We start from the raw sequence: 25,367 nt of genomic DNA on the forward strand, positions 1-25,367 counted from the left end.
TTTTTGCTACTGAAAAAATAAAGCATCATCCTAACCTGGTCAGCATGCAAGATGAATAGGGAGAAGAAACATTGTGAAGAACAAATAGACCAGCTAAAACAACTGGGGAGTGGAGGCGAGGGGGAACCCAAAAAAAAGGTTGGTTTTCAGTCATTCAACTTCTGCTCTACATCTGAGCCAGCAATTTCAACTACATGTAGGTAAAGAACAACTGCTTTGCAGTAACTTAATTAAGAGCTTGAGCGGGTAGGGAGATTGTAAAGAAGGTATAGAAAAGAAGGTTGAGAAGGATTATGGTGATAAAGTCATTGAGTGATACAGGGCAGACTCAGCAAGGCAGAGCATATTAGAACTATATTTAGACTGAACTTAATAAAAAACTAAGCAAGAAATACTTTGTTCTGGAGAAGAGTCCCCTCAAACTGAAAAGGTTAAATTTTATCTCCAAGCTATCTTGTTATTTCATCTTATCAACTTAAGAAATTAAAAGCAAAAATAATAATTTAAAGCTGATGAGCATGATAAACAGCAATTCTGGTTTAACCTAATCTGATTAGAAGTGACAATAATTGCTGTTATGACTCATGGATGATAACAAAAAGCCTTAAAGCAGATTTGGTATTTCCTGCATATGAGTTACTTGTGAGAGATATATTCTGCCAGTATATGATTTGATTTTTAATTTTATCGTATGTATATTTAGAAATCTAAAGTGATTCACAAATCTACTTGTGATTTCTCTGATGAATCAATTTGAACTCATGGGTTGGATGCAATGATCTTGGAGGTCTCTTCCAACCCAGTCATTCTGTGTGTGTGAACTGCTTGAAAAATGTTCCTGATGGGGCAGGTATGATCCCCTGCCCAGGACAGCCTCAAAAATTGGATGGTATCAAACAGGCTGCTGAGAGAGAAGTGATTCATGGCCATACGTTGATGGAAATGAGAGGGAGTATCTGGCATTATTTCTTCAACAAAATGAGTTTATTGTCCTTTACTGAATGACAGGGCAGCTGGTGGTGGACTATAGCTATAGATAAATGCTGGACAAAGCAGAAGACAGCAGAGAGCACCATAGACTCATGCATGACAAATGACAGTTCACACACACAAAATAATTTTTAAAGATTTCTGAAAAAAAGTACATCTTTTTTGACACTTAAATTCAAATGTTGTCTGTTTTTCTGCTTGGTGGATTTTTTTGTTTGATTTGTTTAGTATTCTTGTTTTCTTTCCTGTATTTTTTAATTGAAACTTGAAAAAAACAGATATTCACATTAGAAATTGTGTCAATTATTTATTATCAGTCACATAAAAATTATTGATAACAGCCAGCTTCACATCAGGCAATTTCAGTGTCCCAGTACTGATAGTTGGACTTTCTAGTTTACATATCATTCAGAGTGGGCCTGCCATCAACCTGAGTAAGAAAAATAAAACTAACAAAATTAGAAGATCAATCTTAAATTTTGACTGCTACAAGAGATTTTAGCAGTATAAATAAGGTCACCTAAGATATTTTAGTAAGCATTCCAGATACAGTGAGGGACATCCTTCTTCTAGCTAAAATAAATTTTTCTATTGCCTTTTGCTTTCTTTCTCTCTAAGAGAAAGCCCTTCACAGACACTAGAAAGTGGTTTACTTTCTGACTGCCTTAATTTTTCAACACTTCTCAATGCCTATCCAAGGTGGCCACATACCTGCATGGATGTAAAAATCTCAGTCCTAAGTGACAACATGGAATTTATAAAGAAAGGGGTTGTACATGGGAATCTGCACAAAGTTCCAAGAGCAAGTAAACAGAGCCAGTGACTTACCTGGCGACACCACAGCTTTCGGAATATTTGCAAATAGGCCAACACCATAAGACACAGTGGTGCCATGTATGTCACCAGAAAAAAGCACATGTGATACATTTTGGGGTAAACCTCAGCTGGAAAGAGAATTCAAATAGGAAAGCTGCATTTAAATATACATACATTTCAAAATCACCTTAATAAAAATTAATCATATAGATATGTGTTTATTTTTCAACATAATAGGAAGATGTACCAAATAATATTATGGTCAAGATTGCTTTTTTAAATCACTTCTAGATACATTCTATTAGAAACACGCTTTTTATCTCAAGGATCTCCTATGCCACATTACTGATTTCTTATCATATTATTACTTTATGTATGGAGCCTTAAGAAGTTCTACTTTTTATTAAAACAGTGATGGATTAATTTTGTTATCTAAAAATGAAACGTTATCTAAAAGTGAAAAATTTTCTTATCTAAAAATAGGTAAGTAATAATCCTCATCCTCCACACACTGGAAGGTTGTGCAACTGTCTTTAGTTTTAATTCTGCCAAGGCTGCTATGTATCCCTGAGTAAACTGCACAGTGCCTCACCTATAAAGACTGAACTGCGAACCATAGTGCACAGGACACTGATGGGAGGAGAGACAGACATTTCATAAATCACTCTTTGGTGGCAGATTATACGTGATTAAGACTCAGTAATTAATTATTATGATTAAATTTTAAAAATAGAATCAATACATTCAAATGCTTTAAACCTAGGAAATCTCCAAGATGGTTTTTGACTCAGCTTTAATAATAATGAGTTTGGTATTGTTGTTCTCTAGTTTCCATGTATCTCTTTTCAAAAGACAACTTATGAATGCTATTTGCTTAGAGAAAACATCTTAAAAATGCTGTGAGTGTATTGAGTTTTAAGAACGCTGCATCTTAAGAATCAGTAGTTTATGCCAGAATATGCAGTGCTTGAAAACTTGTCTTCTCTTTTGTAACATCAAATGTAGTTTGCTATTACCAATTGTTGGTATTAATTACAACTTAACATCTATGGATGGCCTCAGAAAAGGAATGAACATTTTGAAGTGTATCAACACATAGAAGAGAATGTGCACCCCATTAACAGTTAAATTGCAAGGTAAGCATTGTATCTCAGATAGAGAAAAGAAGGAAAGTTTATGTTAATTTCCAGGATTTCCAAATGTTTCAGGATGATAAGATCTGCAAGTGAAATTCTGTATTGAGCGGTGTTGTAATTTAAAAAAAAAAAAAAGGAAAAAAAAGAAAAAAGGAGAGAAAAAAATAAAATAATAAAAAGTTGCATGAGATCAAAACTTTGGTGCATCAAAATTATTTTCTGCGTGTTAAAATGACTGATACTGTGGACCCTATCAAAGAAGAGCATGCCAGGAGAATCTCAAAGATATACAAAGACTTGCCCCATTACTCTCATAGCAGGAAGGAGAACATTGTCATGCAAATTCCAGGCTCGCTTTCAAATGCAGACTGGGGTAATCTCACACTTGTCATTAGACCTGAAAGTTCCAGCTGGTTCACCAGACAGAAAACCCTCAGTATCAAGGAGATGGAAACCTGCTGCAGAAAAATGCAGCCAAGGTTCATCCCCAGCAAAGATAATAGAGATGCTGCCACTGACATTTGATAGCTTTGATGGATCAGGGTTTGAAAACTTCAGATGAGTAGTATTTGACTTCTTACTTGTTCTAAGATCCTGTGGCAAAAAAACTTGCCAGCTCCTAAGTAGCAGCTGCAGCTACTAACTCTTGTCAATGTCCCTGGGGGAGACAGACCATTTGGGGCAGGTTTTTTATAATTGGCATTAACCTGAGATTACGTGTTGATTGACGATCTCAAACTTGCTTTTGCATTCCAGAAAATGCAGCCTCACAGCAGTCCTGCTAGCCAGGGAAGTCCTGACGTGCACGCTTCACAGGTGGAGAGATGAAGGAGAAACTGGAGTAACGTGACTTACTGGGATCACAGGAGGTCAGAATTGAAAGGACATTCTTTGTGCTCAGGAGGAGGTGCCACCTGCCTCATCAATGCTCTGCCGGCGGCCGGGCCCCTTTCAGGTAAAGGACGGTACATATTTAAAAGGCCATCTGGAGTTTATGACTTCCAATTTAGCATTCCAAGTAAAGTAAAACATTAAATGAGCCTAGCTATCTACAAAGAACTGTGGACCAGGTTGGAGGAAGATCCTAACACTTGCCTTTGAAGTTTAGCCACCTGGAAAGTGCCAGCTGCTAAACATCAAAGGAAACCTGTCCCTCCTCCACCCAGGGCAAAGCCCTTTGCAGAACTTTTCCCTAAGAAGCATGACTCTGTTTAGCTTCTCAAGCCAAAGAAAAGCTTTAAAGCTGTTTGACAACCACAGCAGCAAGAAGGAGGAGGGTTGGATAAGGATACTATTCATTTATCAAGTAAGTGAGTTCCAGGCTCCTTGAATGCAAACATCAATCAATCTGTGGTCCTGCCTGACTGGGATGGCTGAAACTCCTACTGCTAAGCAGAAAAGGAGAAAAGTCCTTGCCTTCTATGGTCATGTAATGGACTTCAGGAGAGGGGGAGATTGCTCTTAGCTGGAGTAACCACCTCTTTAAGAATAAAACAATGACTCTCATGTCTCTGGCTGCTATTCTACTGAAAAGAGAGAATAAAACCTAAAGCACACAGGTGGTCATAGGGGTTGGACTGGGTTCAGATCGGCATTCCTGCTCAGCTTCATTCATACACTGTAATTACCCCACCTGATAAAGGATCAGTATGTTAAAACAAGCTTTCATCTGTCTACTGCAGGGGTTATTAAACACATTTTAAAATTTTCTAAAGCTTCCCCTCTCCACCTGGTCTTCCAGTCCCAGCCTGAAATCGGCAGATTGAAACTATGGCTTCTGGATTTTTGCCAAAATTTTACTATATTTGTGTAAATACATATATACATATGTAATCAGACTGAAATAAACAGATTCAAAATGTTTTGATATGTGTAGCAAATGAAATAGTCCCTTTAGCCATAGTGCTTAACAAAATTTGTACTCCTTAGACAGCTTCCTTAAGAATAGAGAAAAACAGGACTATCAAGTTTTTTGAGCATCAGTAGAGTTCCCAGGTCCCCTACTCCCAGGAAGATACCTATGAGGTTTTGGAGTTACCAACATAGAGAAGCAATGCAACAAAAAGTGTATATTTTTAAAATAAAGCTTGATAATTAGGGATGTTAGGAAGTGGGTGCCCATAGCACAAAAAAATCAACCACATAATGCAGTGCTTCCAAAACTAAGTTCCTATGTCAGAGTACTTACAGTTAGCTAATGCTAATACTAAATTACATCTTGAAACATAAAATATTATGCTTGAGTTATCAACGTACAACAACACCCAGCTTATTTTCAGTATTAGAAATATTCTGACTTTGCATTAAAATAATCCATGAGTTTTTCATTAAATTCTGAACACTTTGATAAACAGGATGTATAAAGCTTCCTGGAGTACTGCAATTTCCAGCTATTTGTTTTCCAGAATTAAGACAATGTGGTTTTGTACTATTGTATGAATAGTCTAAGAGGAAATGGAACACAAAGTCTTCCCTTTGTTTCCATTCAACCACACAGTTTTGGGAAAGGATTATCTCCATATTCTTTTTATCAATTGCAAAAGGCTTGGCTAATGCACTTTGGCCAACACTCTTCTTGAACAGCTCTAAGACAATGCACTTAGCTGACTTGGAGACATGGTGAACTCATTTTAATATACATTTCTTTTGTTTTGGCATTTTATCATCAAATTTAGCACAGCAATTACAGACTATTATAGAACTGTGGCCAACTCTGGCTCCTCAAGTGAGCCTGCATAGGTCACATGTTGGATCCTTCTGCATTCCCAAATAAAATATTGTTATTAGACAGTACTCAAGATGAAAAACCCTCAGCCTAGAATTGGCAATGAATTTTACATTCACGAATGCCAGAAGCAATTATAAAGACATTGAGCCCTGTTTTAGGCTGAACTATTGCTCCATTTGCAGCCACTGGCAGCTTTCCAACAGCATGCTCAAATCTTATTAGTCAGGGTGGCGACTATTTGTTCCCCACTAAGGAGCCCGAGTGTCACAGTACTGCTCCGACTTTATGGTCTCCAGCAGCTGCTCCTAAGTCTGTGTAGGGTACAGTGTTGTCTCCTGCTTTGGCATCTCTGACATCTTCCCGGGCATGGCTTCCAGTTACTCCTCCATAGTACCTCATGTCCCAAAGGCCCTGGGGTCCCAGAATTACAACAGACTTCCAAAAACTTTGGGAAGTGCTATTAAGTATCCTCATTTTGCAGTCCCAATCTTTAACATTCACAGTTTAACATCCTCAGAACACATGGTGAACAGGATACTCTGCAAAGATGTCATCAGATGTACTGTAATTTTAGACAGCATTAATTGTATGCAGTTCCAAACAAAGCAATAAACATCCAAATGCAACCCCTTCTCTAAACTGACTCTCCTATAGGACTTTCTTAGGGTGTCTGGAGTGTGTGCAACATCTACATTTCCACTTTCTCTTTGCAAATATAGGTTATTTGTAGCAGCATGAATTTCCTTTTTATTAACATCCTCCTAGTTACCTCTTTCTTTGACCTTCTATATTTGCATAGTCAAAAAAGGCAAAACAAAATCCAACAAAAATGCAACTATTGTCTTTAAAAATATTAGCTTTTTATTTCTCCTTCCAGCTTTAAAGCTCACCACTCTTTTCAAACCACTGCCTGTTTACCCTTTTCTTTTTTTCTTTTTGGGGGCCTTTGTGATTTCAAACCCTATTTTTCAGTAGAAAAACTGCATATTCTATGCTTTGATCTAACTCAGCATCCTAAGAAATTTTCAACAGAATGGAAATTATTTTTTAACGACACTCTATTCTCTATAGTCTGAAAAGTAGGCATATATATATGTCTATTACCCTCATTGATAAAACATGGTTAACTCTACTTTTACTAAGCAATTCCACAGTTTTGAGAAATCAGCTTCTTGTAATTTAATGCATATAAATATTCTTCTTTCAAGTTACTATGATAAGCTATTATTAGAATATAGAGATTTTTTCTAAGGATATCTGAAATGTACCATCAGAATGACTAGCAACGATGGTACATTGCCATTAGAAGAACTATTCATTAAAAAGGCAGCAAGATAAAAATAGGGTTGTTATCTTTCAGTAGAGTGAAGCTTCCCATTTCAGGAAACTTTTTAGTATAAAATTATTATTTTCATGCTCAATAAAAATAATAATGTAAAAATTTTGAAGTGTTTGCACTCCCTTTCTGAAGCCAGACATAAAAAAATTGATTCCATACACGAGTCCTTGCCTTTATTATAATCCCCTCTATCTCTCCAAGCATCCAAGTGAAATCTCACATCATAACCTGAGGACCAATAGATTTAAATTTAGACAAATACACTCCATAGGAGTAGAGTCTTGCAAGCACTGGGAGTTTGGGTTGATTGTTTCTTGTTGTTTTTTTTTTTTTATAGTGGGTGCTTCACCTCAGGCTGCAACTACTTCAACTGAACAGGAAGCACTCTTTAAAATAATTCTAAGCCTACTACAGACTAGTTCAAAAGCAACACTTTCCCACTGGGAATCAAAAAGTGGCCAATAAAGATCTGGAAATTCTGAGATTACATTCCCTGATGAAATGATCTCTTGACTTCCTAATTAATTAACCACATCATTTTCTAGGTTGAGATTAAAAGAGTCTGTGCTGCAGAGTTAACCCTGAAATGATGAGGGCATGAATAATTGGTTCTGTGCCAAAATGGGTGGACAAAAGTTGTACTTGGAATGAATGCTGTGAAAGAAAATAGTCACATGACTGCTGCAATATCCTGCAGTGGAAGGGATACAAAATTTTTCACAGATGAAGAAAGAGCATTAGAAGTAAAGAGCAGCTTTGTCCTCTCCAATAAAACAACAAGTACAATACTCACAACTTTTAGCAGAGGCTTCCTCTCAGCCACAGACTTAGAGCACACCTTTGTCAGCAATGAGTACAGTGGGCTAGTGGCCACCTCTGCCCCCTTGCCTTGTCCCAGAGGACTAACTGGGATGAAGGAGACAAAGGGCAGGGAATGCAACACCCAGTGTCTTCTCATTAATCCTCTGGTGGCTCTGTGAAAGCCGTTGGCAGGGAAGGAACTTCCAGAACAGCACATGGAGGAGCCCTCAGCAGTTCAGGCTGTTTAAGCTAATTTATCACGATAATTAAATCCAGGTGATCCAGTTGTAGTTTATCATAATTGTTCACAGGATTAGAATCTCCTACAGAGACATCTCTGGGAGAATATCTGCTTGTGTTTTAGCCGGGCTCGAGGCTATTAAACAGGCACCTTTTAGTTCTATGTTTTGGCAAACTTGGCTTTATTCTCCTGCGTGTGAATAATGGTATTGCTGATGGCCATTATATCCAGTGTCAGAGTCACAGCATGTAACCCATGCACTCTGTTAGCACTGGAGCTCTGCCAAGGCCACCAGATTTGAGCCCTCACCATTCAGGTAGGTGGCTCACACCACTTGCTGTGAACGAAGACAAAATAGAAGTAGTTACCCCCTGGCAATCCTTCCTGCTTCTTACAGCTTCATTCTGATACAGAACATGTTAGATTCAAAGTTAATCTGGAAAAGGGCAGGGTTACAGTTCTTGTATAGACTAATTTGTAGCTGATTACTTTCACAAAATTATTTAAATTATTTTGTCCATGACAAATTTCAAATTTTAGATTAACCCTATATTGATGACATCTCTGTAAATTCTGCAATGATATGTATTTGCATAGAACTCCCAGGAGATACCTCTAAACACTTGTCAAATGCCAGCAATTAGCAAAATACTAGGTAAACAGAAAACCTGTTCTTGCATAGTTACTTCTTAAGGCTAAATACTGAAGTCTTTGTAAACCTGCAATGTCCATCAGTCATGGAATTGTATAAGCATAAGCACTGAAGGGTGGGAACATTTCTACCCTCTGGGAAGCATTAACATGGTCAAGACACTAGTCAGCCTCATTCATTTAAACTTCATTTAAAATGTACTTAAAGCTTCAACAACACAAAAGAAATTCACAGAAATTTCACAGAATTTGAAAAATGATAATTCCAGGAAAGCTTATATAATCAAGGACATTTTCTCTTATGTTTATATAACTTGACTTCATATTAACCTCTCCTGATATTTTGATTACTTTATTTAACATCTGATATTTTGATTACTTTATAGCAGTACAAACTCAGCATGTATGGTCAATGACAGACTCACCTCCCCAGTGCTCATCACACACTGTGAACAAGGTGGTTTTATTGGCTAATCCTGGGAACACACTGCTGCACTCCATAACAATAGCCTGAGGAATCATTATGATGCAGGACACAATCCAGATAATTATAATGCTGTTCCTGGCTCGCTTGGCTGTGCTTTTAAACATCAAAGGGTGACAAATTGCATACCATCGATCCAAAGCAATGCAGCTGAGTGTTAGGACAGACACAGAGACTGAAACTGTCTAAAGAAAAAGGAAAATTGTGTAAATGTAAATGTAGGGCTTTTTCCCAGGGTTTCAAAAATTATTTATTGTATTTTTCCCCCAGAGTTTTAAAAATTATTTATATTTTCAACATAGTTAGTTCTTTATCTGCAATTGTTAAATAGACTCCCAGAAAAAGACTTCTTTTAAAATCACTTCTTACAGAATTACAACAGATATCTGCTGCATTCCTTCTAAAATCCACAAGACAATTCACACATTAAGATGAACTGAATAGGTGTTGCAAAATCGGATTTTGAAATAGAAAATTTAATCAACTAGGAATTTATAAAACTTTATTTGAAAAAAAGCTTTTAAAACATTAGAAAGTGAATTTTATCTTTTTTTTTCTTTGTAGAAAAATTTATTTGTTGCTTTCTATGTTCTATTAGCATACCAAGCCATCATTTTGCTTTTTATTTTTATGAGAACAATGAAACTCAGGATGTCATGAAAAAGTCCTTGACAACAATCAGCTCAAGTCAGACTAAGACAGTTTACCTTTTTTTCAGTAAAGGAAATAACCTATCACTTCAGTTTTATTCTTTCAATTTGTATGCTAGGTGATCACTCACTCTTCAGATTTTCTTTCACTAGAATGAAGGTTTTGAAAAAAAAAAGTTGCAATCTTGTTTGTATCAAGTAGAGCTCATAGCTGCTAGAGAACTTTGCCTTTGACAACGTGGCTCTTTGGCCATAGAGGTGTCTTCTGCAAATATAAATTGTGCTGGAGGCACAGAGCTGATGATCTGCATATAATCTGGGTACTGTTTAATTCTTCTGAATTTTAATGACTACAAAGCCAAGCACTTGTCATTCTAGTTTGCCCAGTCAGTTCATCCATACACCTATTCTTAGAAAAGGTATTTGTCAATCATTTTGATGCAAATGATTTCATAACTAGTTAAGTCCATGGGTAAATGAGTAATTATTGCTTAAGGCAGACAATCTGACCAACTCCCAGTGAACCTGGATACTTTGATACAAAACCAGTAAACACAACAGAAATCCATACTCCCTTCAGAAGTAGGATTCTCTATTCTGGACACTTGTGCAGCTGTTTAGATCCACACAGAGAGAATATTAATGACTTTATTTCTATTTACGGATATTTATTGCTTTACATCCCTTCTGAATCATTAGCAAAGGTCACAAAAAGTAAAGAGTATCAGAAAAACGTCCCAAAAAATGTATTGCAAAAGTCCAACAATCGGATGAAAACCATTCTTTATTAGGCACAGTCATATTCCCAAGTGGAACAGTCTTTTAGGTCTCAGCATGTACTCTGAGATACCTACTCAGTGTCAGGTATAGACTTTAATTGGATTAGAAGTATTAGGAAGATGCTGTTGTCATTTCTGGTTTTCATAACATGGGTAACATGTACACAAACAGAAAAATAATACCTGTAAGTAGGGAATCACTTTACAGAGGGTCTGCCCAAAGAACCATGTTTCTGTGATGTCCACAACTAAAGTTGCTGGAAGACAAGTAATTGTGACCAGAATGTCAGCCAGAGAAAGATTCACTATGAAATAGTTGGTAACAGTCCGCATGTGATGATTCTTCCACACTGCAAGGCAAACTGAATTTGGAAAGACGAGTTAGTGAGATGGAAATTACTTAGGAAATGCTTTAAGAGGAAAACATTTGACTTTGTGGAATTAAGGACATTTTTGTGCCCTTTGTTTAATATATAATATCTGAATATACAGTTCAGTGCAAGAACCATGTGTTTTCTTTTAGAGTGGAAAAAGAGAGTACATGTAGAGAGATTCTTGATACACAAAGAGTAGCTTTCCACAGACTGCAGCATGGGAAATAATCCAATATATAAAGCATCTTACTTCTCTGCTAGTTAATCTTCATTAACTACTCATACAACTTCGTTTATTTCTCTTCCAAGCCATTGGCTCTAGTCTACAGCAATACACATCTACACCTGTAAAAGTTTATCTGTTTTCTTATGATAGCATGATGCTTAAATCAAATTGCTACAACACAGAATCTTGCAAAGTGTACAAATATAATGTTATAAAATATTTTGCTGGATTTAATATATCTATTGCATCTGCAGAGAATCTGTAATTTTCTGGGTAACTGTGATATGAATTAAATTAATAAAAGTAATTTTTGCTGTATTAAATGTTACATTTTTGATGATGATCAAAAACAGAATGTAGAAGGCACTTTAAAGCCTTTAAAACTTGCTTTGTATATTTTATGTCTATCTTTTTCAAACTGAAAGACTTCTAGAAATGAGGCAAATCAGTCTTTAAAACCATTACACTAAATTCATAAGCTGCTAAATTAAAAATGCCATAATTAAGTCTGAGAAAGTAGCAGAAAAGTAATTTTAAAAGTAATTTTTGAAGTCAAACCCTGAGTGACTGGAGCAATCAAAAGCTTTTGAATTATTTAGATTTTTAAATTAATTCACCCAAAGATCTTTAAGAACTGATGCACAAAAATTTCCAGAAACACCACAATACTTCTTGTAAGACAAGAATACAATTCATTGTACATCAAAGGGACTTCCCTGCAAACAATTATTCATCCATCATGCACATCTAGATGAAGATTCAAAGTCTCCTAATCTGTCAGGATATAGCACAACGCTTAATTTAGATACATTAAACAGATCAGAGAATGTGAAAAAATTGAGCTAGAAAGGTCCTCAAGAAGTTGCCCAAACCTAAAATGGAATCTGCCAGAGTTAAACCATTAAAATAGCTAACACAGCTGGGAAAAAATACACAGACTTTAAGGCACATAAGCTCTTGAGATCAGATGCTTCTTTAGATCCTTAGAAGGATGATGTGCCTGAAAGCTTCTGTCTATCTTCCAGCTGTATCAGCTGACCTAATAAAATATATTACTTCATTCTACAAATCTTGTCTTATGTCTTTAGAGCAAAAGAACTACAGCAAGACTACAACTAAGCAACTATTGGCAAGTTTACATTTGAAATTGTGTTATATTTGAAGATACCACACATCTCTTAAATGTGTTGCTCTGTTTAATTATCTTCCCTACAAAAAAAAAACCAACCTTTTGATGTCTAATCTAATCTTATTTTGCTGCTATTTATATAACTTTTTTTCTGCACATAGGCAGGAAGGAATGATGAAGAGTTTTTTCCTTCAGCAATGCTTCACATATGTAAAGATTTTTGTTACATATTTCCTCAGAACTTAAGAGCTCTTTATTTTTTACTCTCAGTCATTTCTAGAACTTCTGCAACCATCCTTGTTGCTGCTCTCTGGACACCTTCAGACTGAACTGAACCTTTCTGGTGAGAGTGCAGTGACCATAACTGGCAGAATACTTGAAGATTTTACCATTGCAGTGGCAGGAGCTGAGACTGCAGGACTTCTTCATGGAGGGCTATGTTTAGACACTTAGCCTAGGACACAGACACAGGGAGAGGCTAGGTGGCCTTCAGTTTCTCTGAGCCCAGGTGATTTTATTAATTGTCTTCTTAAGATACAGGCTTCCAAGGTTCATCTAAAACCTCTGTTGTGATGCAACATATGTTCTGGATATATTTTAATGTGTTGCAGAGATAGCTTTGGATTCTGTTGCTTATATAAATTTAATTTTTGCTATACATGTATCATGCTTTCATAAATGCAAATGAAAACCTCTCTACAAAGATCTTCACTGTTCTTGCACTGGGTTTGAAGAGGATACAGTATACATTTCTTCAATTGTTTTCTTCCTGAATACAGAATTTCAGGTTTTCTTAGTTTTGGCCTCAGATACCTAACAGGGAAGTTTGCAATTGGAAATGCAATGCTGTGGAAAAAAATTGCAAAAACCATTTCACTTTCAATAATTTTAATACTCTAAAAGTGTGAAGATCTGGACATTTACTTATGGCTGATCCTTTATCTTAGGTGCAATTAATATTGAAAGTATGGTCCCGTCTTTTACCTGGGAAAAAGTTGTTATTAAGTGGCAATGTTTTTTATGTAATTCTTATTACTTTTATCAAGAGGCAAAAATTAAATAAAAAGTTATTTAAAAGTTCAGAGTTTGGGTACTTTTTTTCTCATATTATGGGTTCAACAGTCCCATGTTCTACCCAATTCAGACAAGTACATAATTTACAGCCATGGATGTCAGTGCCTAAAGCTGCAGGGTTTAAACAGATACGTTTGGTCTTTGACCAGGCCTATTCCCATTCATGTGAAAAAGACTTGAACATAAACATTATTTCTGGTAAAACAAATCCATTAAATTGACAAATATGAGGTCAATCTCACTGGCAGCCAGCTGTATCTAAAATCTATTCGTAGCATTCTGCATATTGAGTTCAAAGCTGTCTATCAGTATGAGCAAATGAAACCTTGTGATACCCCAGAGATCTAAGAATTACTGCCATTTCCATCTCTGACACAAAGAAAGTGAAGTGCAGAACAGAAGTTGTTAAAGGCCGTTCAATAAATCAGACACAGAATGAGAAACTTGGACTCCTAATTCCCTGCCGTGTACTAAACCTTCCAGATCACACTGGCTTCACACAGATGGAATGTAGATGAACTTCAGTATTTGCTGTTCCTCAGAGTAACATAAAAGACTGTGCCTCTTGCTACTCATGGTATAGCAGTGTTTCAGGAAAGCCAAGGTACAGAAACTACCCCTGAATTTCATTGAATTCTAATCCATGGGGGTAGGTACCTGGAAGGTGAAAAAGCCCAATAGGTTGCAGGCATAGAAATACAAGATAATTTGTTACTTTATATTTCTCTGCTTATTTTTGTGTATTTCCCCTTTTGACCTCTTCTCTTCTTCTCAACATAAAACATTTCCCATTATTTTTACAGCACATAGCACAAGAGCACCTTAATCAGCTTTAAGTTTACATAAATATTTAAATGCTACCATAATAATTAAATATCCCAGAAACTCATTCCATGAATGTATTAAAAAAGAGAGATTGTGAAGAAAAGCCTCTGAAGTATTTTAAAACCAAGTCAGCTTTCTCTGCCCTCATCACCCTCTGCTGTTTGCAGTACTGTTTTCAACCTGCCACAAGCATTGGTAATGTTTTCTTTCAGTGCAAGGCTAAAAAGCTGTAAGGATCTGCTACATGTTATTTGAATAGGACTGAATGATAAAAAGTAATAAATAAATCCTAAATGACATAAGATTAGTTCAATACATTCCTTCCAGACTCACTCTGAGTTTACTAGAGTCCAAGGATACTCAGTAGTCTTGGACAATAGCTTCATTGACAGTGTTCTAGCAGCTCATCAAGAAAGATTCTGTAGCCTGTGCTCAAAACCTGCTATTTTATAGGCATGAAAAATAGTTTGACTATGCCACTGAATATTGTGCAGCTAGTTAAGTGTCAGAACAAAAGAATTTCATCTACTCTCCACTTGCACTCCTTTAATTACACATTTTCATCTCAGGCTGTTTTACAGAGAGGCACTCAGCTCACACAGAAACACTCAAGTAACACGCAGGGGAAAGGAAGTTCCATGGAGTGGAAATGCCATCTGCCTACCCAAACAGAAATAGCAGAGAGCTGTGAATTTCCACTTATCTTGGAGAAGAAAGGATAAGAAAGGCAGTAAAGATTCTCAATTGGGAGTGTATTTTACCCAAAAGTACTTCAAAATCATAAAATTGGAGATGAGGCCATCAGCAACCTTCCTAAAAACTTGGGAGATAACATAATGTTAATAGGATGCCTGCGTAGTTGGAGCACAGAAGACTGGCCCAAACTAAGTTCTTTAGACCTCCATTAAAAAATCTGTGAAATAGTAAAAATAATTTAATAAAACTTCAATTTAACATTATGTGCAAAGCTTTTATGCAGCCTTTGATGTTCCTAGCTATAAATGGGACTAGGAAAGAAACTGGGGGAAGTGGTGTTAACAGAGACACTGGGGAAAAGAGGATTAGAATCATGAAAAAAAAAAAAGAGAGAAATTTTAAAAAGCAGTTCTGAAACATGCTTCTGCTGTGCATGATTTTCCCTACTCCTAGTGCTCTAATGGAACCTAATTACCTGTCCAATGTATTGTATTATTTTCCATTTTTTTGCCTTTATTTTACAAAGCCAGTCAGAGTGAGAGCTATTCCCGCAAGTGCAAGCAGGCAGGCCAGGTTTCACAAGGAGCAGGTGTTTTTCTAAAGGCTGTTAGACTGTTCCAGATCCTTCCTCTCACCGGGGGCACGTCCTTTCTTTTTCCAAGACTTCAGCAGAGCTTGAAGTGAAGCTCTTGCTGTTCCCACCTCTTCCACACAGTGTCAGTGAAGGCTCGGAAACCAGCTGGAGTAGCCTGCCTGAAAGCGTTTGGAAAAAACTTGTGGAGGCTCTCCATAAGTCAGGAGAGCTCTGTGATAACGAATCTGGTTTCTGGACCCATCCTCCAATCACTGACGATCTCCCAAAAATGTCTCACAGGAAAGTCACAACAAGGACAAAATAATAAAACGTTAAAATCAAAATTTAAGACGGATTGCTGTTAGAAATCCATCAAGAAAGCCTCACCTCATATTCCTGAAGAAAAAAAACCCTTCTCTAATATGACAATATAGTGAGATTGTTATTTCTCACGTACAAATTTAGTCCCTGCGGTTTAATGTCCTGGGGCATTTTAATTAGAGGCTGTAATGGTGTTTAATCAATTAGCACAGCTCATTGTATCTCAAGCTGAATATGAAAACAATACAAAGGCTCCATCTGGTATAAAGTGCAGCTGCTTGCCTCTTGGAAGATTTATGCTGTCTTGAGCATATTAAACACAGTGCTGCAGTCCTTCCACTGGTGGACTCCTGGGTCAGCTGTCAATTTGTTTTCTACATGTCAACCCTAAATCATTTCCCTTACACTCCAGAAGTCTTGCCAACCTCTTATTCAATGGGTCATCTTTCAGTGATGAATAGAAATGTAATTTCCATAACCAGCAATATTTGACATTTTCATATATAAAGGAATAACTTTATCACTTACCTAATTTTTGATGAATAATAAATCCCAGATGGAAGTTAACAAAGAATTATAATTTTTCATACTAAACTACCATTGTAGTTTAATATGAAAAATTATAATTCTAAAATTATAATTTTATTTTGCTTTGGTAATTCAGTCTCACAACTGTTTACTGAAATATCATAATATAGTAATCCAGAAGTTATTTGGAACTGATCCTGTGATTATAAGACCAGGTAATCAGCATCTCCAATGCAGAAAACTTCTAAAAAACTTTATTCTTTCACACTATTTTACAATCAGTGACAAAAAATGTGATCAATTGCTTTGAATTATACATTATTTATTCTCTATCTCGTAACCCACCCACTCCCAATTGTTTTCTCCTCACAATTTATTGGTTCTCCATATGGAATTTTTCCTCTTGTTCTCTTTTGGTGATATTACCTGCTGCAAATCAAGATCTGAGTGGCAGGGTGTCAAGGAACACAATCACAAAAGGTTGAAAGGATAATATCTAAGCAGATGTGCTACCAAGGGGAGTTCTAGAGAGCTAGAGCCCCTTTGAAAACACTGAATGTATACTGCTGGAAGGAAAAATGCTGTCATTAAAACTATCTTCATTATGAACATTCCTGATTAAGGATTCTTCTGCTTTGGCTTAAAAGTCTAATAATTAGGTGCCTAAGAGTAAGCTTATTTAATTTAAGGAAGACTTCTTGTGAGTCCTTTCAGTTATTTCATTGATGATCTTGATTAAGGGGAAAGAAGCACTTTAAATTGCAGAGGATATTTAATTAGGGGGTTTTGAAACCAGCAATGAGAACAAAAGATCTAAAACAAAGAAATATCTTCTGTGAATAGGGAGATGTTTAATCCTTAGGCTGTCCATCTCTTACCCACTATTAAGTTCTAAACTCACACATTACTTCATTTTTACATAACTAATCTTATCTGAAAGAAAGGAGACCAACATGAGACCAGGCTTACATTGAAAAGTAATAGAAAGAATGACACAAAGAAAATACACTGTTTTATACAATGTTTATTATAAAGGAAATACTGAAAAAACCCAAACAAACCTGTATCTGGTAACAATGCCTGGCAGATAAGAATTGTCTTTGAATATGTGATAAAATAGCTGAAAACATGGCCAGTACTCTGAGCAAAGGAATTACATGGCCTAGCAGTGAGGCAATAGCTCCTCATCAACAGGAAACACCAAATGGGTTCAAACATGTGTGAAGAAACTCTTAGAAACACGACAGAAGGAGCAGGTGGCTGGGTCAGGCTCCCTTGTATAAACGAGTGTGTATGTGTAGGTTCCATAACACAGGAAAAATAACAAAACTGTAAAAAATGTAGTTGAATTACACAGAACACGTGAAATCTCAAAGTATTTTGTTGAATATCAGCTTCACTGGAATGTACTAATGGGGAAATGTCACCCATAAATGACAATGAGGATCTACATAAGTAAAACAGATGACAACAACTAGTTTGCTTGCAGCAATATGTTTTCCACGGTTTTCTACCTACCATGTGTTCTATTGTACCAAAGGTTTCAAACAGACTTAAGAGCTGTGGACTGTGGGTTACTCACGTGCCCCAGCAAACTTCTACATCTTAAGCACTGGCTTATCAAGGCATTAGAGAAGAAAACAAGAAGTGAATTCTGTGTACTGGAAGCTTATGTCCATGGATCATAACTGGGAGTAATAGCACAACCATCTAATTGGCACTGGATTCATTTCCTAAATCGGCCACATTACACAGTCTTAGGCAATTAACAGTCTAATGGAAATGGGAGTTATTAGCAGAAGATCAGCTGTTCTATAAAAACAGACTGCCCAAAATGCCTGGTTTGGTCAGCTCTGGAGGAAGTGAAAGGTACCATCACAGAGTTTTCCTAATCTAACTGTATTGATTAAGACAGACAGATTGGTTTAAAATATCCACCCCTCGAATCATTGCCAGTATTAACTGGCAAACCCAGTCATCTCTGCAGAGCTGCCTATACTGACGGATTAGATGTTTAATAATAATAATAGATTTTATTGCAAATAAAGCCCACAAAATCTTTATCCACTCTTCCTGTTACAGGTGGAAGAGTCAGAAATTTAGATGTCATGCTGTATATGACACTATGATAAAAAGATTTCACACTTCGCTGATTCATTTTAAAGCTGCATGACGTTAAAATGGTGTGTTTTACTGCTGAAATGCTGTGCAACTTTGAAAAAATATGCTTCAAAAAGCATCTATCAGTCACTGCAACGAGTTACACTAGGAAAAACCTTTCCATGTCCACGTCTCTTTCTAATGGAGATGTAAGACCCAGTGCCTTTTCTGCAGGGTATACAAGGAAAATACAATTCACTATGCTAGTGGCATGTTCCAACAAATATCTTGCATATTATACAGCTTCTGAATCTGTATCATGGATGCCCATTGTCAATATAATATTCCACAAACTGACTAAAATCCTTGCAGTCCTACTGTGCTAAGAGCCAGGAGACAGAGCACAGTTCTGTCAGAGCTGAGTGCCCCCCAGGCTCTGCAGCCTCTGCCCCCTGTCCAGGAGCTAGCTGTCCATGCTGGAGGCCAGCTCTGGTATGGGGCAGCAGGTAAGCTGGAAGCAAGCTTCTGGGAACACAGCTTTTGGAGTTTTGGAGTACTCTTTTGAGAGTCAGCCTTTTGCCCCAGAGCTGCATTTAAAGACCAGGTTGCAAGTGTGCTTTTGCCTTGCTGAATTTGATTGTAAAACTCATGCACTGACTTGATTTTCTGGCTTAACCTCAGACCTGTTTCATCACTATAGATTCGTCTGGGGATTGCTGGGAGGTGACTGAAACCTGGTAAACATCTTCAGACCTACCAAGCTCTCAGGAGCTGTGGACTGCGTTGGTGAGTACACTGCCCTGTCAGTCTTGCTGCTGCCCTCAGCTCCTGGCACCCCTTCCCCTGGGGAACAGTCCTGCATAGCCCTTCTCTGACACATCCCACCTGTGAGACAGGCAGTAAGTCAGCTGCTTATGTCCCAGAAAACAAAGAAGGTTTCACTTGACATGCAACACAAAAAATAAACTATTCTTCATAAACAAAAAAACCCATCCCAAACCCTTCAATATTTTTTTGTTTTGAAAGATGGTGAGTAATCCCTAGATTATGCAAACAGCAATGTACTTCAGTTGATACTTGAACTCTTACATAAATTGTGATCATACTTTCTCTATGTTAGGTTGAAAAAAATATATACATATTGTCTCATTTCCTATGTGTTGCCTTCTTAACAATGATAAAGCCATTCTAGTTATTATTTATCCAACAGAGAAAGGTGACTCTCATGCTGATATTATAAAGTCCTTTCAGTGCCAGATTCCCCAAGTAATCTGAAAAAAAAAGAAATGTCATAATTTATTTATTAAATGTAATTAAAAGAAATATGCCTCACCTACAGCAATGAAATAGGATTCATGAAGATCATTTAAGAGAATACATGACTCATCCAATTCTACTAACATAGGCATGCATGTATGCCTAGACCTCAGTATTCACTGGATATCTTTAAAATTATAATAGAGCAGCATTTGAGAGTTGCCTATTCATAGGCATTGAGCAGGACTCTGGTATTAGAGCCATACACAGACTTTTTCTGCTCCAGCCCTAGAAACATCAAATGGAGGCTGTTGAACTCTATGAGTCAGACTATGAACTATTTGAAGAAAGGAGCATAGTTGGGTTCTTACAGATCTCAGAAAAACTAGCAGTTACTGTAAAACAGGTAATAAATAATCCATCTATTCAGAGAAGGGTAAGCCTCTCACAACCTTGTTCTGAGTTGGAATGAAAAGCAAGTATCATGAAACTGTGTGAGTAAAGAAACTTTCTGAGAGTTCTCACTGATGTCCTGCATGGTCTCTTACCCTTGGAAGCCAGCAGTGTTGAGGACTTTCAGGCTGGGCACTGGCAGCCTGTATGTGCTGAGGATTTCAGCTCCTGCCAGCTCTGGGGAGGCTTGCCAAGAGGCCCAGCAGCCCAGCTGGTGGGATGCCAGAAGGTTGCTTGTTTTGCCTTCAGTCTTTGATCAAACCAAGTCATCTCTGCTGTACACTTTCTTTTTGATGAATGCATGTTCCCTGAGAGAAACCATTTCATTGGAAAAATCCTGACCCACATGAATGAATAACTTCAACCAGGGTCATTTTCACCCTTCATCTGTATACACAGTTAAGTATATGTAGTTGTACAGTACCTCTCAATCCCTTGTAGTCTTACTCCAGTTATTAACTACGGCAACTGATCAGCATGGAATGGCATCACTAACCAGAGACCTTCAGACATTCTAAAAATACCTTTTATTCTTTAATTATCTAGCTCCCTATTTTTAAGCAATGTTTTAAATGACATGTTTTCAAATGAAGAAAAAGGTCTTCACAGTCAACATGCATTCTACATTAAGAAGTCCTATGTTTTGCAATAGATGTGCAAAGAAATTGCAAGACTTTCATTGCTCTGCAGTGGTAAAGAAAATTTTTGATCCTATTTGCAAAACAGAAAGTCCTTACCCTCCACACTTGTTCTGCTTCTAGTGATAAATAGAGACCAAGTGAAGAAGAAAATAGGATAAATCATCATAATGATATTGCCATCTAGATTTCAGATTCCCTGAGAGTTTATGTAAATATGCCATAAAATCATCTTAAAATCTGTCTCTTTTCCTTGACTTACACCAAAATATCTGGTGAGCAGCCAACCCAGTCATACAAGAGAATCACTGACATGAAGCACTTTGTGTGTGAAAACCTGTATTCAAATACAGAGACTTGCTAATGTTTTTCACTTTAGCTGGTCTGTGCAGCAGCTCATACAGTCTGTGTCAACTCTCCTATTAAATTGAAAGCTAAATACCAATGCAGACCTTGTTTAAATGCTATTATTAGTGGAATTCCTGCTGTGTTTCTCACTCAAGAACCCAATAGATGTCAATCAAAGTTTGAGCTTCTGATTCTACCCTTGGCTGTTAATTAACTGTCAAAATGCATCAATCCAGTTTATTACTAATATCTAAGGAATGTGCTGTGCCTTCCACTTGCACAGATACAATTTCTGGGACACTCCTTATCCCATGCGAGTGCACAAACCAAAATAAGAAGCAGAAATGTAACTTTCAGCACCACATACAGAAAGGGAGGGGTTTTCCCAGTTGCTTAAGTGTTATTTGCACAGAACATTCTAAAAATAGAATCAAAGCATTGACTCCACATGCCACGAGATCTGCAACACTGGGCAAACATAAGCAAAGGAAGGCAAAGTATCATCATTAAGGATGACACTATAAAGCATTAAGGATGATACTACAAAGCACTAGTAGCCACTAAAACTCTCTTTAGAAACACTTCTGCTCTTCTTTGAGAAGGTCTAAGACTAAATCCCAGGTTAACCTTGAATATGGATTTTTCAAGCACAGAAATCAGCTTCTCAGAGACATCATCAACATGTGCTGTTGTAGAACATCAACTGTTCTACATCAGATTTCACTGGTCGTAAAAAAGTTCCCCAAAAATGTCTTTGCAAAGAGAATTAGATCACATCCATTCTCTCCTCAGAATCACATGAGCCTGCAATCAGTGCAGTGTGAGCTTTCTTGAATAAAGATGAGACAGTATTCAGTTACTAAGCACCTGCAGACACCACAAACAATTCACCCATAAACAGAACCAGCAATATGGAGCAAACAGCTTGAGGAGGATGATAGAATCATTTAGTTTGGAAAAGACCTTTAAGATCATTAAGCCCAGCTGTAAAGCTGAATTATCTATTGTAGGGTTTACTGTGATTTACAGGAGTGGATAGCAAGGTATTCAGGTACTTCTCTGCCCATTTTAAGACAGAAATATGCTATCATGTACTACAACTTGGAGAGAAAGTCTTCAGAGGACAAAAAGTGGACATTCCATCCACTAAAAGAAATGGTGGGTGGTCAGTCAGAGGCCAGTTTCCATCCCAAGCAAAGAGATAATATGCACAAATGTGAGGAAAGAACAGCTGCACATCTGCACTGGTATCATCTCTATTTGTGAGTGCACAGAGAGGAAAGCTTTTCTCCTCGTGGCTTCAGAGGGGAAAAGTGTAAACGGCAAAAGCTCCTATAGCTGAAGATTTGACCTTGAATCTTTACTGGTGAGAGGACAGCTTGTCTACAGTATCGGTGGAGGATACTAGGTAAGCACAGGTGGCTCTCCTAAAATAGTCTTTGCTCAAAATCAGACAGAAGGACAGCTTTTATCCTAGTTTAAAATAAAGCCTCTTTGCCAGGGCGATCAAGCTGGCTGCCGAGCAGTGGACTGAGCAAACGTGCACACAGGCACTGAGCACAACGCTACAGAGTTACTAAAAAAAAAAGAAAGCATCATCAGTCCGTTGAAATTTTAGAAAATGCCTTTTAAAATATTGCCTTTGGCTGTAGTCTCATTTGCATCTCACTTCGGGAAGCCTGTGGAGTTTGCAGTGACAGCCCTGACACGCACAATTTCTGCTGAAAAAGATGAATGAAAGACCCGTATGGCGGGGCGGGGCTCAGCGGGCTCCGTTCAGAGCAGCATCACTGGGATGGACACCGGCAATGCCAATGGCCGTGACCGCAGCCCAGGGGTTCTCCTGGCGGAGCCGGCTCCCGGCTGCCACACCAAGTCCATTCATAAACCCAGAACTGCTGAGGAGCAGCGCCGGCTCCGCTCCCCCGTTCACCCGGGACGCAGCCGGGTCCCGCATCCCGGGACGGGGCACGGCCGTGGGGAGAGGGGCACAGCCATGGAGATAGGGGACGGCCGTCCTGGGATGGGGACACTGCATCCCTGGGATGGGGACACGGCCGTCCTGGGATGGGGACACAGCCGCCTTGGGCGGGTGTGTGCACAGGCGCGGCCGCGCTCCCCTGCACCAGCACAGACGCCTGTTCCGGCAGCCTGGCGAGAGTCGGGGGCGGCAGCGGGCTCAGGGGAGGAAAAGGAGAGATGGGGAGCGAAGAGGAGCGATGGAGGGGAGCGAAGAGGAGCGATGGAGGGGAGCGATCAGACTGCTGATGGCCAGACCCCTCTGCGGCTCCCACACACCTCTCCTGCCCACCGCCCCAGCCCACCCATGCCCTCCCTCCACTCACTATCCTCAGCTCTCCGCCACACTCCAGCGCCCCTAACGCTCCGTTCCAGGCGGCCCCCGAGCAGCCCCAGTGCCCCCCCCCGCCGCCTCCTTCAAGGATGAATGGGAGCGGGAGGAGGCGGGCTCCAGGAGAGGCGCCGCCCCGCCTCGCTCCCTGAATGAGCGCCGGGAGCGGCCGCCTCGCCCCCGCCCCACGGCCCCGCTCCGCTCCCGCCGCGGGGACGGAGCGCGGCGGGCGCTGCTGGCGACGGAGCCGCGCGTTCTGCGCCCGCCGCAGCTGAGCGCTCACCGCCGGCTCCCGCCTCGGGCCGGGCGCCGCCCGGGTCCCCGCGCCCCTGCCTCTCTCTCTCTCTCTCTCTGTCCTGGAGAATCACCCCGCGCTCGATATCCCCAGGGCCGGGCAGCATCCTTCCGAGCGGGCTGAGAGGCGGAGCCGCTGCCGAGCCGGGAGGGTTCAGCACCTCGGCGCGGGGGACAGAGCTTTCCGCCGCCGGGCCGCCCCGGTGCGCTCCGCTCCCTGCTCCCTGCTCCCTGCTCCCTGCTCCCTGCTCCCTGCTCCCTGCTCCCTGCTCCCTATGCCCGGCCCTGGAGCGAGCGGCGCCGCCGCAGCCCCTCGCCCGCCTAGGGGGAGCGGTTTTTACGGCCCCTTCCGCGCAGCCTGAACTTTCCCCTTCGGCTGGGGACTGCCGCCTTTCCAGGGGGGTGTGACAAACGCACCCCGGTTTCCAACCACCCTCCGTGCACAACCCATCTCGGGAAGGGAGAACGGGAAGTTTTGGGGAGCTCGACTCACCCAAGACGTTCCCGACGAGAGCCACAATGAAGACGACGATGTAGCCGGCGATCAGCGCCCATTCATATTCCTTGGGATGCAAATACTCCTTCCAGAGATATCGCAGGAACTCCTCATCATCGTAGTCGGAGGAAGGGGTTAAAAGAGCCTCCCGCGTTTCGTTTAGTTCCGACCCACTCGTCCAATTCCTGTACGGAGGGGAACCATCCTCTGGTTGAATCCCGGACATCCCTGGTGGTTGTTCCGGATGCTGGGAAAAAACAACAGCCAACAAACCCAAACCTAGACCCTCTCAGAGCATCCGAGCTTTCTCCCGCCGGTCCATCGAGGCTTGTGGCTGCCAGTGCGAAAAGCAGGGTGTGGGGAGAAAAATGACGCGGGAACTTACGGGAACCAATGCGGGAACAGGCTGGGGATCCGCGTCGGTCCCCAGCCCGCCCTGACGAGCCTTTTCCCAGACCGGGCAAGGGTTGAAGCCTCCCCCGCGGAGGCTGCACCCCCCCTGCACCGTCGTGGGAATGGCTGGTCGGGGTAGGTTGCATGCCTCAGGTGCCAGAGTGAGCCCGCCCCCGCTGGAAAAGTCACGTCCGTGTCAGACGATGCCGATTTTTGTTCCCCAAATCATGCACACGCACCCTCGCACACCCCCGCATCTCTGCATGCCTCCCCCCCTCTTCCTCCCCCCGCTTCAGCTCATCCCCAGCTCCTAATCTCTCCCCGCAACCCTACTTCCAGCTTGCCCATCCCTCTTCTGACTCTGCTTCACCTCGGCTTCTCACCCTCTCTTGCACAAACACTCCCCTTTAGACCTTTCTACATTAGATTCCAGATATATTCAAGATATTTGTAAATTAAAGGCTGTGGAAGGCTGCGGTGGGAGGAAGCGCAGGGTTAAAGGAGCCATTAGAAAACGGTGGCTAATGAGGCTGTCTCATTTCTGTGCTGCTTTGAAAGTTAGGCTAAAACGGGAACCCTGTGGGTTTCCCAACACTGGTGGAAAAATCCCTAAGTAAGCTGAGCAGATAAATGTGAGGTTTCACTGGATTTGAAGATTAAGAGACCTCCTTATATC

At 39.9% G+C, this 25,367-nt stretch overlaps 1 protein-coding gene across 3 annotated transcripts in view; it reads right to left on the reverse strand.

The window, feature by feature from the left end:
- HCRTR2 (hypocretin receptor 2) overlaps positions 1-24,770 on the reverse strand; it is a 34,962-nt gene extending 10,192 nt beyond the window's left edge. The window contains exons 1-4 of one of the 3 annotated variants that reach the window (XM_088162266.1): positions 24,296-24,770; positions 10,799-10,977; positions 9,128-9,371; positions 1,819-1,934 (exon numbers count right to left, since the gene is read on the reverse strand). In XM_088162266.1, the coding sequence (XP_088018392.1) occupies positions 1,819-1,934; positions 9,128-9,371; positions 10,799-10,977; positions 24,296-24,524 (768 nt within the window). In that variant the 5' untranslated portion in view covers positions 24,525-24,770. The remainder of the gene's footprint in view (positions 1-1,818; positions 1,935-9,127; positions 9,372-10,798; positions 10,978-24,295) is intronic. The other 2 variants (XM_088162267.1, XM_014869474.2) reach the window with 2 other exon arrangements.
- Positions 24,771-25,367: the final 597 nt, after the last annotated feature.

The sequence above is a fragment of the Sturnus vulgaris genome, chromosome 3 (assembly GCF_052056855.1).
Source record: "Sturnus vulgaris isolate bStuVul1 chromosome 3, bStuVul1.hap1, whole genome shotgun sequence".
Taxonomy (NCBI): Eukaryota; Metazoa; Chordata; class Aves; order Passeriformes; family Sturnidae; genus Sturnus; species Sturnus vulgaris.